This window comes from Sarcophilus harrisii, chromosome 4, assembly GCF_902635505.1.
Source record: "Sarcophilus harrisii chromosome 4, mSarHar1.11, whole genome shotgun sequence".
NCBI lineage: Eukaryota > Metazoa > Chordata > Mammalia > Dasyuromorphia > Dasyuridae > Sarcophilus > Sarcophilus harrisii.
The window spans coordinates 412,438,186-412,455,230 of NC_045429.1; the positions used below are offsets into that span (position 1 = coordinate 412,438,186).

At 44.4% G+C, this 17,045-nt stretch overlaps 1 protein-coding gene and 1 long non-coding RNA gene across 2 annotated transcripts; one reads left to right on the forward strand and one right to left on the reverse strand.

The window, feature by feature from the left end:
* Positions 1 to 4,943: 4,943 nt before the first annotated feature.
* On the reverse strand, positions 4,944 to 8,217 carry LOC116423405. The gene is made up of 2 exons (XR_004234003.1): positions 6,996 to 8,217; positions 4,944 to 5,717 (listed from the first exon to the last, which is right to left on the reverse strand). It is a non-coding gene; the product is annotated as an uncharacterized LOC116423405 (long non-coding RNA).
* A 96-nt stretch (positions 8,218 to 8,313) lies between these two features.
* On the forward strand, positions 8,314 to 16,373 carry RBM15 (RNA binding motif protein 15). Its single transcript, XM_031967249.1, has 2 exons — positions 8,314 to 11,566; positions 15,502 to 16,373. Exons 1-2 carry the CDS (start codon positions 8,722 to 8,724, stop codon positions 15,540 to 15,542), a joined length of 2,886 nt encoding a protein of 961 aa, XP_031823109.1. The 5' UTR covers positions 8,314 to 8,721; the 3' UTR covers positions 15,543 to 16,373.
* Positions 16,374 to 17,045: the final 672 nt, after the last annotated feature.

Below are 17,045 nucleotides of genomic sequence, written 5' to 3' on the forward strand. Positions count from 1 at the left end.
CCTCATGCTTGGGCATGTGCTAAGAAACCAAAGACCACAAATTTCGTGAGGAAAAACAGCTCATCTCTTATTTTCTCTAGTGCCATTGAGTTAAGAATTTCATCATTCTTGTTTTAAACTACTTAAACAGATACAGCCTTTGTTAAAAAAAAGAAAAAAAAAAAAGTTCAAGGACCTGGGAGCATGTGAAACCCCACTCTCTTCCCTTTCCAGTCTTCCATTGTTAAATGCCTTCCTCCCCAGCTAGCCTGGAGAATACCTGATTCTGAAAACATTGCACCCTTTTATAACACCAGGCTTTATTGTCAAGTTTCAATTGCCTCTGCATAGCCTTAGAATGTTCTTTTCTCACTCTTCCAGCCCCAACTTCTTCCTCACTTTGTTTCTGCCATTTTGAAATTTTACCTATCCATAGTATCTAGCATTTTTTGAGGGGGTTACTTTTACATTTTACACTTAAATACAAAATTGAGAAAAGAAAAAAAGTTGCCATGTATGTAGCAGACCATAAGAGAGGATTCAATATAAAACAATACATTTCCATTTCAAGAAAAATTATAATACATATTGTTTTCAAAGCTGCCCTGCTTTTCTTTCTTGTTGGATTTTTTTTTTTTTGGTCTGCTATGCGCTTTTTGCTTCATTTTCTTTTTCCCCTCCCTCTCTCATTGACCCAAAAGGCGGCTATAATTAAGCATGTATGTATGTTTATATGTATACATACGCATATACACATAATCAGATATCTATAAACATACATGTACAATACATATATGTAGGTACATAAGCAGATATCTATAAATATATATACACATACAAGAACATATTAAACTTATTTTTTCCTATCATCTGTTTCCCTGAAAGTAGATAGTCTTTTCCCTGGCATATAGTACCTGTTTAATAAATGAACTGGACTGAATTCAAGGCCCATATCAGTCAGTCAATAAAAATGCATTAAACGCCTACTATGTTTCATGCAATGAACTAAGTGCAAGGCTTGCAAAGAAAGCAAAAGACAAACCTTGTTCTCATAGAGCTCAGAGTCTAATTGGGGAGACAAAATGAAAACAACTATGTAAAAATATGCTGTCTATGTATATATGACATATACATACATAGATCTTTTCCAATTTATCATAAATGTATTTTTATATATGACAAATTGGAAATAATCAATAGAAAAAACTAGAACTAAGGTAGAATGAGGACAGGTTTAATGTAGAAGATTTTGTCAAACACCAACACCTCCATCCATTTAACAATAAACATATATTGAGCACCTATTATATACAAAGGCACTGGAAGTTCTGAAAAGACACCTATGAATTAAAAGAATTTGAAATTTTTTTCCAGGTCTGAAATTCTATGAATCTATGAAAACTTTCCTTTATCCTCCCAACTACAAGTAATTTCTCCCTACTGTATATGTGAATTTCCACAAGAAGTTGCATAAGAAGTGCCTGGCATAAACTGAACACTTAATAAATGCTTGTTGAATGAATTAATATTACTCAAATGTATCTGTGGTCTCATCATTTTGGAAGTTTGATGATACAGAATTCACCCCATCCATGTCTCTTGATGAGATCCAATGTTCTCCAAAAAACTTGCTATACAGAGGCTTCCCTCATTTTCTCTCAAAATCACGATGGTACCAGTGTGACCCTCTAGTTGTCCACTTCTTTGCATGACTAACCCATCTCTTTTGGACAGACAATTCCTTGATTTTATTTCTGTTCCTCTTTGGATGGAGTTTCTTATTATTAAATGGATAGTATGCTCACACCCACTATCTGCCTCTCCAAAGCCTTGGAAAAACGGTGCTCATTTTTCACTTGGTAGAGATAATAGTGTTCCAAGAATCACTACTATACAACAACACTGGCCAAATGTTAGTATTGAAACGATTGGTCTTTGCGTTCAAAGGAAAGTTGGGGGTCAGAAAAATAGCCTTGCAATTTCTCAATCCAGTTCACTCTTCTCCCTTTTTACCTTATGACTAAGCTTACTCCCTATCCCTAGCATTTGTCCCAGATAAATATATTGTTGGATATGGTCCACAGGGTATCCATCCAAATGCATATTGAAGTCTGGGCAAAAGACATTCTTCATCCATTTGATATTTCCTGGGTGAGTAGATAAGCCAACTTCTTGGAATTTTCTTCCAGGAGGCTCTGCAAGATCCTGGAGCCTGATGCAATCAGCATAATGTCATCCACAAACAAGAGGACCTGGAGGACCTTACTATCCATAGGAAATCCCTCTTTAACCTGAATCTGGGTTGGATCTCTTCTATTGCTTTGGTAGATAACTTGGTGAACTTATAGCTCCCAGTTTTATGCTTTGCCTAATGTTTATGACCACAGAGTCCCTGAATAGGGTTATTTCTATTATCTCTTTCAAGGAATCTGTGTATTTTAATATATGAATTGCCAATATGCAAGAATGATTTGTTCTACCCAATCAATTTTTTTCATAATCAACACAGCACAGTAGCATCTCACATTCTTTATAACTTTTAATCATTACCAGTATATCCAAATTAATAAATAAGGTTAATTAGTGAAGTTTTCTTGCAAAAACCTCAATATTTATGTAGTAAATTATTAACAACATTTTCAGGAGCACATTGTTTACTATGACTGCAAAAATTTGATTTTAATATTCTATGCCTTTTGATATCTTCCCCTTCTTCAGAAACCTCATTATATCCCTTCAGAAGTGGCTCTCCTCCACTATGGATCTTTTCTAGATGTTGTTCTAATCTGGTTTCTTTATTCTAAGAGAATAAAGTAGCCTTTTAGCTGTTCTATAAGCACCTACAGGGAATTTGAACTATCTGCTGTCATAGAAGATAGAGATCTAGGCCTAGAGTCAAGAAGGCGTTAGTTTGTTTGGTCTTAGACACTGACTAGCTGTGAGACTCTGCATAAGTCATTTAATAAACCCATCTATAGGATAGTTTTGAAGATTAAATGAAATATTTTGTAATGTATTTAGGACAGTGTCAGGCACATAGTAAGTTTTTAAAATTTTTTGTCTTCTCTTTCTCCATTGTGATATTCCACTATCTTCAATGGAGAAAACAATTTAATAAAGAGGTTTTTGAAAATATTTTCCATTTTCATCCCTGAATGTCCTTATATGACTTTACTCAATAAGCTATCTTGCCATGGTTTTTAAAAACCTGACTTTACCTTCCATCGCTTCTCTCTGTATTATAAAAGAGTTGGGCTCATAATCATCCATCAATTTTCTTAAGAATTTACAGACAAGTTTATATAACCTTGGGTTCTGAAGGGTTATACCAGTGGAGTACAATGCTTGGCAGATTTAATCATGCTGGAATGATTTTAACTGGAAACAGGCAAGCCTGTTTTATGAAGACTAAACTAGTTAATTACAAAGAGGTACGCCTGTGATGATAAATTTATTTTGGTCACTGCAACCCATGAGTGAACATTATCATTTAATATCTTTAACGGTTTTTTTCTTCTTTTCAGAGTCGTTTATGAGCAAGGTGAATTAACAACATTAATGTTATTTTTAAATCTTTTCAATTCATTTAAATGAGTTTAAAATGACAAATATTTGTGTAATAAATGTAGCTTTTTAAGAATAAGCTATAGACTTTTTAAGAAACTTAATGAAATTTTAGACAAACTCCTATTGAGTTACATAATGGAATTTTTCTTGACATCTATACAGATTGTTTCATAAACTAAAAAACTCTGATATATGAATAGCTAGATTAGTAAATAAGGTTAATTAGTGAATAGTTTTCTTTTGGAAAAAAAAAAGACTTATATAGTAAATTATGAACAAAATTTTGGAGCACACCTGTCAAAATAGTTAACAATTATATAGTACTTTAAAGCCTACAAAGTGCTTTATATATATTGCTTATTTTGATCCTCACAATAATCCTGGGAGGTAGGTCCTATAATTATCCCTGTTTTACAGAGGAGGAAACAATCTAAAAGAGATTAAGCCACCTGCCCGGGGGCCAACAGTTAAATGTCCTTGGCTGTTCAAACCCAGATCTACCTGATTGCAATTCCAGAGCTCTCTTTGTGATATTAAACTGCTTCCCCTTGAAAGAGGATGCACATCTGAACGGCTGGCAAGCACATTCTGCTCATTGTTTTGTTGTTCATGACCCTATTTGAGTTTTTTTTTGACAGATACAAGAGTGGTTTGTCATTTCCTTCTCCAGCTCATTTTGCATATGATAAAACTGAGGCAAACAGGGTTAAGTGACTTGCCCAGAATCATACAGCTCAGGAGTATCTGAGGTCAGGTCTTCTTGACTCCAGGCCCAGCACTCTATTATGCCACCTGGCTGCCTCCTTCTGCCCATAGATACCATCTGTATTATATGCTAAATGTATTTAAATGAAAATAAGAAGGTACTAGAGATCTATTTTCTAATTTTAGCTCTGTCATTAACTAGTTGTATGATGCTGGAATTTAGACAAAACTAGTAGAGGTGGTCATTTGGAGACTGAACACCTGGGTTCAATCTTGCTTCCAACCCTTCCTGGCTCTCTGGTCACACTAAGTCACTTAACTTTTGGTTCCCCAAACAATTTTTCACCCTTTTTTACAAGGCACTTGGTGTTAAGTGACTTGCCCAGGGTCACACAGCTAGTCAGTGTTAAGTGTCTGAGGTGTTTAATTGTCACTTTCAGAAATGTGTCTCTCATCTGCTCCCTACTCCCCACCTAATAAATGAATCCTCTCTAAAATTTTTCACCCAATCCAGATTCTGATTTATTGTGACAGATTACTCCGTGGTGGCAAACTCATTCATTCCCCCAGGAGGCAGAGAATCATAGAATTTCCAGGACCAGCTAGAAGGATCCTTAGTAATAATTATTTAGTCTAGGCTCTTCAGTATGTTTCATTTTTAGATAGGTCTAATGGTCAGAAGGGTTTTCCACTTTATTTCAATGCCTGAAGAGATCCACATCTTTTAATGATGTGGTGGGTCCTTCCAAAGATGCATTTTGCAACTCCTACATGCCTTTACTTCTTTTGCTATTTTTGTCAAAGTATTCCCATAACTCCTTCATAGAGAGTTTGCCCAACATGCTGGTGGCTTTCCTTAAGATCTTCTAATATCCCATCAAGCATTTTGACTTTTTATCTATTATCCCTTGCTTTAATTACATCCATGATGTCCTCCCTTTTCCATTCATCTATTTTCTGAATGACATCCTCAATGGTCTTCACTAATAGCCCATGAAGATGCTCAACTCACTGTGGTGAGGTGTCTATACAGGTTCAACAGAAGTGCTGGTAGGCTCTACCAAGCTGGAAAGATTTCTGGATCTGCAATCTTCACTGAATCTCAGACAACATGCTGGACACCTGCACTTTGATGTCTCAAAGGCGTCCCAAACTCAACATGCTACCCATGTCCACTGAGGGATAGCCATCTTTCCATTAACCTTTTACTTCTTCCTCCCTTCTCCATCCAATCCAGGCCCAAGTTTTGCTGATTCTGCTGTCTTTTGTATTCATCCACATCTTTCTATTCACAGCCACTACCCTTGGAGTGACTCTGACCTCTGGACCCCTATTGCCACAGCTTCCGAATTGGTCTCCTGGCCTCAAGTTTGAACTTTCTCCAATCCATACTCTTTGAAACTGTTGAAATAATTTCTTCAAGGCATGAATCATTCCCCCAAGCAAAACATCTGTGGTTTCTTAACCTGTAAGGTAAAATACAAACTACTCAGCCTGGCATTAAAAAACCCCATAAGCAGTCTCTAACATAACTTCAGAGTCTGATTTCACATCATCTTGCTTTTTATTGTCCATCAGTTGTTCCTAAGCTAGGTCTTTAGGCTAAGGTGTTTCCTCCTGAGGCGAGTTTTTCTGACCCAGTCCACAACCTTTCCTTTCAACCCCATTTGGATATAAGCTTTTTAAAGGCAGGGGATGGCTAGGTTTGGGTCCCTTAGGGTGTAGTAGAATACTTAGTATCCTGCTGAGTTTGATTTGAATAAAATGGGTCAGAAGATGGTCTGTCCCCCAGTAACAGGGGTTGTCAAACAAAACAAAGCCACACTCAGAATAACCTTCAGAGTTGGGGGGGCGGGGGGGGGGGGGCCGGGAGGGCTGTCAGCCGGGACCACGTGAGAACCTCCCCCAGCACAATGGGCAGTTGGGAACAAAATATCCAAGGCCATGAATGCAGCTGCATCGGATGTGGGGGCATCTGAGGGCCATCATCACCAGTCTCCTTGACCTGTGTCCTGCCACTGGACTTTGATGAGAGAGTGAGGTTGCCCATGGGACTCCTGCCAAATTTCAATCCTGCAGGAGTCCAGACATCACCCTGTGAGGCCACTGGTAGAACCATCAGTATCCAGTGAGCCTCTCTCCCTCTACTGTCTACTATTGAAAATGCTCTTATGAAGCGCTCAGATACTTTCATTTCATGGTACTGTATAAATCCAGACTTGGTGAGGGGGTTAGTTGGTGCAGGGGAGAGAATGGGCTTGAGTCAGCAAATTCCAAGTTCAAATCCTTTGTTACAAACTTCCCAGCTTTGGGACCTTGGTCTCCCTCAGTCTGTTTCTTCTTGTCTAAATAATAGCAGCTATCACACAAGGTGTTCAAATAAGATATTAGTGATTTGCAAACCCTAATTTAGGATATAATTTGGGATATATTACCTATATTTTCTAATTAACTTATTTAAAACTTAACCCATTTAACAATCAGACTCATGGAAGGACAGATTCACCCTTGTTCCAAGGACTGTAAAAGTGGAGGACCCAGTTTTTTTTAGGAGGTCCCTAAATCTGCAATGATGCCTAAACAGACTCATTTACTAGGCACTTTTCTAATCCAATTAAAAACTGTATTTATATATTATAATAACGTGATAGCAGCTAAAAAGAAAAACACCTTCTAGGAGCGTGGTGCCAGACCCCTATCTCCTGCACCATTCCTGAAATGCAAGACCCGGGGCCTTGGCTTACCTGGAACGTCCCCCCTCCTCCTCAGTTTCTAACGTTTCACTTCAGATCAGCTCCCATCTTCTCTGATCTGGGGCCTTGCACCTCCCTCATATCATGCCAGACTACGGCTGGCCGAACTTAGGGTCTCCTGGCCCACGGATTTCACAGAAATCGCATTTCACCATTTGCAAAGCGCTCTTTGCAGGCCCGTGTCTAATTCTTCGTACCTCATAAACATATAGGTGCTCGCCTTTTTTTTTTTTTTTTTTTTTTTAAGGGCGTTATCTTTCACTTTTCAAGTTGGCAACAAGTATCTGCCGCTCATTAACCACACTTAGCGCTCTTCTCAGATAAGGCAAAACTGCATGGCGGTCCTTTTCCGCGCCGTTAAAGCCCCACACTTCCCCGCTCCGGGGACGGCCGATTTCACTCTAGGACGCGGCCGTCCCACCGAGCGAAGGTCCTGGCAGGTCAGGGCAGTACTGGGGCTCTCAGGAGGACTCCGCTCCAAAAACGCCCACCGCCGTCAGAAGCGTAGCGGGGACAACACCCCCAACCCCCGCCTCAAGGGGAAATTAGCATTTCCCGTCGTAGGAGGATCAAATGAGAAGGCCTTGAAGCACTTTACAAATACTAGCTATTACCGTTAAAAAAAAAAAAAAAACAGTTCAACGTGATTGGGGGCGACTGTCCCTTGAACCTTCGGCCACAACAGTCCCGAGGCCGGAAGGTGTGCGCTATTACTAGCTAGAGCTCGGGATATCGTCGGCGCCCAAAGCAGGCCCGCAAGGCGCGGGGCAGGGAAAAAAAGCTGGGCGGGGAGAGGTAACCAAGCTAGCCCCCCCTAGAGCGGGGGCGGACCCCACCCAGCCCGGCGGCGCGCGACGCGGCCTGGCCTAGGGCCGACCAGTTTCCGTTGGGATGGCAGGGTTCAGGAAACGACGTAAGGCGTCCCTTCCCGTCCAGCTGGAGCGGGGGGGGGGGGGATGAGACGACGCAGTGGGAACCCGCGCCGCAAAGAGGTCGAGAGGTTCCAAATACCCTCAGCACAGACCGCGGCGCGGGGGCGGGGGCGGGGCCGACTCTCGCTTCAAGCCCCGGCTTCGTAACGTCACCACGCAACCACGCGCTCCGATCTTCACCTTCACTCTCCCGACTCGGTCGCGAAGCCTAGCCCTTTAAGGAAGGAGGGGGATAGAAGCCGAAGGCTTAACAACTTGATTGACATGCCTTAAAGCCAATCAGATTCTTCGTAGGCATCCAACCAGATTTAAATTCTCTTTTCAGACACCGGATGAAATGAAGGAAGAGTGAAAGAGGTGGGGTGGAGGAAATAATTTCTCGCGAGAAATTCGCCTAATCCTCGTCTCTAAAAAGTGCTCGAACTGATGGTCCAGCTTTCCAATTAGAAGTCAAGGGGAGGGGTTACAGACCAATGAAAAGGATGAAGAGGTGGGCTCACTATTCTCCCCGCGCGAGATGAGCCGTTACAGGACGGGCCTATTGGCCAATCAACCTCGCCAGAATTAGGGTCAAATGACTCTACAGTACAGCAGGGGCGGAACCACCGACTGGCGCGAGGAACCGTTAATACGGACAACGGCAACAACCAATGGGATCCTCTCGCTAGGACGTCAGGAATCCAATAAGAGAAGTTGGGCGGGATTCTTCACTTTGCGCTGGGAGCTGGGAAGACGGACAGAGGAAGCTCCCAATGACTTTGAGGAAGAGAGGCGTTCACTGACCAATGAGGGCGGTGGGGCGGGGTCCATTGCCGCGGCGGTGTCCAAGATGGCGGCGTGGGATTCCGCTGTGTGAAACCAGCGCGGGCAGGCGAGCTACCCAGTTCCGAGGCGGCCCCGGACAGTCCTCAGCAATGAAGGGGAAAGAGCGCTCTCCAGCGAAGGCCAAGCGCTCCCGCGGCGGCGGGGAGGAGTCCAGCACCCGCGGGGAGCGGAGCAAGAAGCTGGGCGGCTCTGGCGGCAGCAACGGCAGCAGTAGCGGTAAGGCGGACAGCGGTGGGACCCGCCGGAGCCTGCACCTAGACAAGGGCAGCAGCCGGGGCGGCAGCCGCGAGTACGACACTCCGGGCGGCGGCTCTAGCAGTCGCTTGCACAGCTATAGTTCCCCCAGCACCAAGAACTCTTCGGGAGGGGGCGAGTCGCGCAGCAGCTCCCGCGGGGGCGGGGAGTCCCGCTCGGCCGGGGCGGCCCCCAGCTCTACGGGCGGCGATGGCGGCGGGGGTGGTGGCGAGTACAAGACGCTCAAGATCAGCGAGCTGGGTTCCCAGTTGAGCGACGAGGCGGTGGAGGACGGGCTGTTCCACGAGTTCAAGCGCTTCGGAGACGTGAGCGTCAAGATCAGCCGCCTTCCAGGGGGCTCGGGCGACGAGCGCGTGGCCTTCGTGAACTTCCGCAGGCCCGAGGATGCCCGGGCTGCCAAGCATGCCCGGGGTCGCCTGGTGCTCTACGACCGGCCGCTCAAGATCGAGGCAGTGTATGTGAATCGGCGCCGCAGCCGCTCCCCGCTGGACAAAGAGGCTTACGCGCCGGCCACCGTGGTGGGCGCGGCCGTGGGGCACCGGCACCCCCCCGGGGGCGGACAGCGGGCGCTGTCCCCGGGCGGCGCGGCCTTGGGCTACCGAGATTACCGGCTGCAGCAGCTGGCCCTGGGCCGCCTGCCGCCCCCGCCTCCGCCCCCCCTGCCCCGGGAGCTGGAGCGGGACCGAGACTACCCCTTCTACGAGCGGGTGCGCCCGGCCTATAGCCTGGAGCCCCGAGTGGGCGCTGGCGCCGCCCCTTTCCGAGAAGTGGACGAGCTGTCGCCCGAGGATGGGCAGCGTGCCAACCGCACCCTCTTTCTGGGCAACCTGGACATCACGGTGACTGAGAGCGACCTCCGCAGGGCCTTTGACCGCTTTGGGGTCATCACCGAGGGGGACATCAAGCGGCCCACGCGGGGCCAGACCAGCACCTACGGCTTCCTCAAGTTCGAGAACCTGGACATGTCCCACCGAGCCAAGCTGGCCATGTCCGGCAAGGTCATCATCCGCAACCCCATCAAGATCGGCTATGGCAAGGCCACGCCCACCACGCGCCTTTGGGTGGGCGGCCTGGGCCCCTGGGTGCCGCTGGCAGCCCTGGCCCGCGAGTTTGACCGCTTCGGCACCATCCGCACAATCGACTACCGCAAGGGCGATAGCTGGGCCTACATCCAGTACGAGAGCCTGGACGCGGCTCACGCAGCCTGGACCCATATGCGCGGCTTCCCGCTGGGGGGGCCCGACCGCCGCTTGCGGGTGGACTTTGCAGACACGGAACACCGCTACCAGCAGCAGTACCTGCAGCCCTTGCCGCTCACCCACTATGAGCTGGTGGCGGATGCCTTCGGGCACCGGGCCCCCGACCCCCTGCGGGGCGCCCGCGACCGCACCCCCCCCCTGCTGTACCGGGACCGGGACCGGGACCTCTACCCGGACACAGACTGGGTGCCGCCCCCGCCCCCCGTCCGCGAGCGCAGCACTCGCGCAGCCGCGGCCTCGGTGCCCGCCTACGAGCCCCTCGACAGCCTGGAGCGCCGGCGGGATGGCTGGTCCCTGGAGCGTGACCGTGGGGAGAGAGACTTGCCCAGCAGCCGGGACCCGCCCCGTAAGAGGAGGCTGCCCGAGGACGGTGGGGGCCGGCACGTGGACAGGTCCCCCGAGAGCGAGCGCTCCCGGAAGAGGCACTGCCCCCCCACGCCGGACCGCAGCCCGGACCTGGGCAGCAGCCGAGACCGCTACAACAGCGAGCCTGACCGGTCTTCGCGCCTGCTGCTGCTGGAGCGGCCCTCCCCCGTGCGTGCTGACCGCAGGGGCAGCTTGGAGCGCGGCCAGGGAGACAAGAGGGACCGCAAAAACTCGGCCTCGGTGGAGCGGGACCGAAAGCACCGGGCGCCCGCGCCCGCGGAAGGCAAGAGCCCCCTGAAGAAGGAGGAGCGGACAGAGGCCTCGGTGCCCAGCGCCAGCAGCAGCAGCGCGGCCAAGCTGAAATCCCCTCCGCAGAAGACCGAGCCTCCTCCGGCTGCCGCGCCGGCCGCTGCCCCCAAGCTTTGCCTGGCTTGGCAGGGCATGCTTCTGCTCAAGAACAGCAACTTTCCCTCCAACATGCACCTGCTGCAGGGCGACCTCCACGTGGCCAGCAGCCTGCTGGTGGAGGGCTCCACCGGGGGCAAGGTGGCTCAGCTCAAGATCACGCAGCGTCTGCGTCTGGACCAGCCCAAATTGGACGAAGTGACCCGGCGCATCAAGGTGGCCGGGCCCAACGGTTACGCCATTCTGCTCGCTGTGCCTGGCAACTCGGACAGCCGCTCCTCAGCCGTGTCTGAGGCCACCACCTCGACTCAGAGGCCGCTCAGGAACCTGGTGTCCTACCTTAAGCAAAAGCAGGCCGCTGGGGTCATCAGCCTCCCTGTGGGGGGCAACAAAGACAAGGAGAACACCGGGGTCCTCCATGCCTTCCCACCCTGTGAGTTCTCCCAGCAGTTTCTGGATTCTCCTGCCAAGGCACTGGCCAAATCTGAAGAAGATTACCTGGTCATGGTCATTGTCCGTGGTGCGTCCTAAAAAGTCCATGTGTAGCTTGCATTTCCTACTTGACATGGTTCCTAATGTGTGATGTGTTATGGGATACAGCATCAGACACACAACTTTTATTATTTTTTTAAATTAGATGTTTATTTGTAGCTATTTCCTCCTTACATTTCTATAAACCACTTTAAGGTAGACGTCAGGAAAGTTTAGCTGTTGGCATACAAAAGTGAAGGGGATCACCCTGATAGTCGCAGGCAGATAAACCTGCTTTAACAAAAACTTCCCATCTTTTTATTTGTAACTTTTGTCCTTTATCCTCATTTTTGTAAACTTTAGTTTAAAAAAAAAATCCTCTAAGTTACATACCCATATATTGGAGAAGTCAGAATTTGGAAAACAAGTTTAAAAAAAAAAACCAAGACTGGCTTAAGAAACCATATACACCTAAGGATGACATGGCCTCTGTCTGTACTTACTTATTAATCTGATTGAAAAGTCTAAATGTTAGGTTTGGTGTATATGTAGATTATTCCTATGTCACAATTATTTTGTTTTATTTTGACTAAAATTTGATCAGGGAGTGCAAATGTCAGGTGGTACACTGTACAGCAGTTTAATCCTATTAATCAGGTATTTGAGTATTTCACTTAATATACAAAATTAATTCCCAGAAAGTATGCTTTAACACGTGCATTCTAGCATCTATTCATGAGTTCTACTGTATCCCATATATGCACTTTTGGTTTGTAGCTGTGACTGTTCAGCAAATATTGAGGACTATGTTACAAACCATATGTCTTGTGCTTACTTTAGTATGCAAGAAACAAGTAGGTGCTTTAAGAAGAAAAAAAAATCTAGTCAGTATAGGTGTTTGTTTTTACTGACTTTTCAAAGAAGTGTAAGAGGTACAATTCATACTTAGTGCATACTCCAAAATTAAATGTTTGTCATCAAAGGTGGGTTTTAATTTTTGTGACCATTTAAGGTTCTGGCTTCAGTAATAGAAAGAAACAGTTGTCTACAGGCTTTAAAGGCGTATCTTAGGTCATTGGGCGGTAATCAACCATATCTCAGTTGTAGAGTTTTTGGTTGGTGATCTAAAAAATGCCTTAGAAGGACCCTTTGTGGGATTTTTTTTTTTGGGGGGGGGGTGTCCCCACACAATACTGAGGGGACTGTTCACATCATTGTGTTTTAAGTGTTACTGATATTCATGTACAGTGGGCTTACAGTGCAAGTTTAAAAAGCTGAATAGATTCCAGCGCTCTTAAAGCCCATTTTTTTGTTTTCCCCATACAGCTTATTGTATACAGCTGGTCCCCAAATGTAGATGTAAATTTAACACCTCTTAAAAAAATGTTTGCTCAATTGGATTTTGAATTTTGTCTCACAGTCCACCTTTGTGAGTTCTTTTAACTGAACATTATTTCTGTTTTATAAGCAGGCATTTTGCTGCTTGTTATCCAGCAACTCATCAGTGTCTTATTTATTTATTTTTAATATATCACTTTAACTTTGACTGTATTTTGCATTTTCCTCCCCACTCCACCCCCCATGGTGATGACCTCCACTAATAAAATGCCTGTAGTTCATAATAAGTTATGAATAGAAACCTCAGGAAGTTCTGGATTATGGTCACTATTAATCTGTGAAACTATTTTACTTGTTGAAAGCCTAGTAGAGCTTGGCTGTTCTTTCTATTTTCAGTGAGGATGCTGATACTTTGAAATAGCACCAATAATTACCCAAGGGAAACTTCATATGTTAAATTCATCATTATTTGCTTTTTAAAAGATTGTATTCATTGTTTTCCATTATGGCAGGTGTCTAGTGCATGTCAGCATGACCCTCATCACTGCTGTATATCATCCTTTTGATTTTCTTTATACATTTGTAAGGTTTTTGTTTTGTTTTTGAAACTGTGGAAAAAACTTCACAGTTTTGATGACTGTTGTGGAGAGAAAGTTAAGTGCTGGATTTTGAATTTGAGGTCCTTGGTATACCTTTGGGGAGAAAATTTGATTAATATTAGGCCTTTTGTGTTTAATGCCTTTGAAAAGCAGTGATTGGGACTCAAATATGCAATAGACACCTGTTTTAAAAACTGATGCCTGTATGGGGTCAAAATACAGTTAATGCTTGGAAATACTTTATCAATTTATTTCACTGAGTTTTTGGAGCCTCTTGATAAAATGAATTGGGAAAACAATTTTTGCTCATTTTGAAGAATAAGCTCGTGGCATCTAGTTTTCACTATGATCCAAGATATTTTTTCAATCAGGTTGATTTGAAGGATAACAGGAATGGGCAGTATTGTGCTTTTACTTCCTGTTTGAATGTGTATTTGAAGTTTTACAGTTTTTGTTAGATCTGGTAATTTGTGCTTCCTGCTCTATTTGTGAAATAGGTTTAATATTCTTGAGTGTGTAAGGTAAAGTAATTGATTATGTCTAGGACGGCAAGTATCTGAGTGCCATCAATTCATAATACTGCCGTCTTCTCTGTGTTGTCTATCCTGTTGTACAGGTGTGTAACATCAGTAACTTCATTCAGAATTGGGAAATTCTGAAAGTCTAGAACCATCTTGGTGGTGCTCAACATGACTAATAAGCCAGAATTTTATAATCCCATCATTGGATTTTCTATAACAACCAAATTTTCTTCATGCTGGCTGTGCACATGCAGTTGATGTTTCTAGAATTTAGTTCAAGTGAATTGAAAGAACATTATTTCTACAAAGCATTTAATGGCTTGATACACAAGAAAAGAAAAACAAGATAATTAAGCCTTTTGTATCAAAATTCTGAACTTTTAGAGGAATAATTGGTTCCTTAATTGTCTCAACTGCTGGTCAATAACTTTACCTACAATCTTTTTTTGACTGAAACCAGTTCTTCCAAGGGTTATTATAAAAATTCAGTTCCTCTTTTAAGTTAAATTTTACTTTGAAGCCCTTTGTTTCCTACCTGGTATAGCTGAAAGAATTAATTTTCTTTCTAAGTAAAAAAAAACATCAGAAACTTCCAGCAGTAACAAAATGAGAAACCACCTTAGAAGAGAGGGTCTTGAAGACTTTTTGTAGAAAGGACATTTTTGGTGTGTGTAATGAACAAAATTTGAGGGTCTGTTCTCTCTCATTTCCATGACTGGTTTTGAGATATTTTCAAATGAGTTCATGGAAAATGAGAAGCAGCTGCTAGATTTATAGACTTAACTCCTATGCTCTTGATTATAGTGACATCCTTCAAAGGAATATTATCACAGGTAACTGTAGTGAACTGTTAAACTTGGTGGAGAATTTGTATATAAGATTTAAATAGTGTTAAAACCAAGGATCTTAAAGGGTTTGCTGGTTATTTAGCAGTTCTGTATATGGAAATGGTTCATCTTGTCTTTGAAATGGTAACATAGCCCATTACATTTTGAATGGCTGTGTACATTGGCCCCTTTTCTATGATATCGGAGTGACCTATTGCTGGAAAGCTTATGACAAACAAAAACACCACAGAGGTGAAAGTTTGACTGTAATTCATGTTGTCATCTCTCCCCTCCCCCCCACTTTTAAGTTGCCTTCAGGAAGACTCATTTAAAAAAAAAACCCAAATTATAAGCTTTCACTAGATTTTTCTCTGTGGAAATTTTTTGTTTCTCCTTTTCTCTCACACTCGATTGTAAAGGATATTTTCAGTTCTATAACCCTAAGCTTAGCTTATTTAAAAAAAAAAAAAAAAAAAAAAGCAAAAACAAAAACCCAACCTGTTGTTCTACTTGTTATGTGTCTTCATGGAATGAATTCATTTCAAGGTTTGTGCCAGTGGGTATTATTGGTGCTTTTTGAAATCAAAGTGGACTATCCAGAAAGGCCTTGTAGCTTATGTTCATCTATGTATTGTAGGGAAAAAATATGTTGTAAACATTTGTACTTAATAACCTTTTTTTCCCCCTCTGCAAGCAAAGCTGGTGGACAGCGGATGAAGATTTGGAATTCTAAGCTCTAATGGACCTTTTTGAAGAGAAGTTGAGGCTTATGTGGAATTTACATGGGCCTCTTGATTGGAAGAAAGCTTATCTGTTTAGTATTTGTGCATTTTACTAAAATGGCAGCTTTAAAAAGTTGTGTATCTGCTATTGTGATGCCAATGCCCGTGTTTTAAGTGGAAAAAAATGACCTCTTTGCTTTGTGCTGTGTACACAAGATTTCTGGAAAAGTAAAGGAAAAACCCTTTTTATGGCTCACACAGCTTAAAAGTAGCTGTCACTCAAACGTGCGCTCACAGTTGAGCTGATTTTGTTTCATTCTAAATAAATTGTTTCTTTTGAGGAAAATGTTTTTCTGCTTGGAAGTGAATTGACGACAAACCTTTGACCCCTTTGTTTGCAGCGGAGGGGGTACTTGCTGCTGCTCAGATCTTGTATGTCCTGAGCAAGAAGCAGTTAAACCATCATTTCATGTTGACAAGCCTGGTGTGTCAAATCTGAAGGATCTCTAGTGAATGTGTTACTGGGGGTCATTTGCTGCTCAATCCTCATCCTTTGGAGGGAATGGTGCTGTTTGCTGGGATGCAAGAAGCAGGGAGAGCACCTTAAGCCTCAGAACATTGCACAAGTCTGGGGCTTTGCTGGTTGGAAGAGCTGGAGTTGCTGAATTTTAAGTTTTGATTTATTTTGTTCACCCAACACGTTTGGCCTTAGTTTCATTTTTAATTTGAAGAAAAAGTTTGAAATTGCTTTGTCTTGCACTTAAAACGCTCGCACCAAATTGCCAAAAGAAAGAGAAATGCTCCGTTTGCTTTTAAATGTTAATGATGTTAATAAAGCCTTTGCTGACACATTTGAGGAGCTCCTCCGTCTCCAGGGGCTTCTCACCAGTTATGCAGTCATGGGTTTAGTTCTGAATGGATGAAGAGTTCCTGAGAGCTAGCGTTTGTAATTAAAACCATTCATTGGTCTCAGTGCCTTATTTGACCTCTGGTTCCACAAGCCTTGGATGTGCATGCATCGTGATGGTTCCGTAGGTACGAACGCACACTCAGTCCCTGTCACTCCGGTTTGTAGTACAGATTGTGAGGAAAAAAAAGGCATTCCTAAGGAAAGCAAGGGTTTGCCTTAGTTCCTGCGTTGTCCTGTATGGGGGCTCCTGAGCTTTGGAAGGCTGCTCCCTGTATAGGAGCACAACTCCCATGTTTGCCGCAGGAGACATCATGGCACGGGGACGACGCCAGAGCCCAAGAGGAAGTTAACCTTGCTGCACCATTCTGGCTTCAGACACCTTTTGTTGTTGTTTGCCAATTTTAACATTAACTAGTTGCAGACGAAGACAACCCTGAAATGCAGGCTTATCTGGCTTGTATTGAATTTTAACCTCGGATGGAAGAGCCCTAGTGCTGTCCGTCTCCATGCAGGATGTTGATTGCTAGGCAACAGGTGCTTATCAACAAAGGATGCCACGATTGTACTCTGCACAAGGTGGTGTTCCCGTGGCAAACAGCTGTGTAAACTTG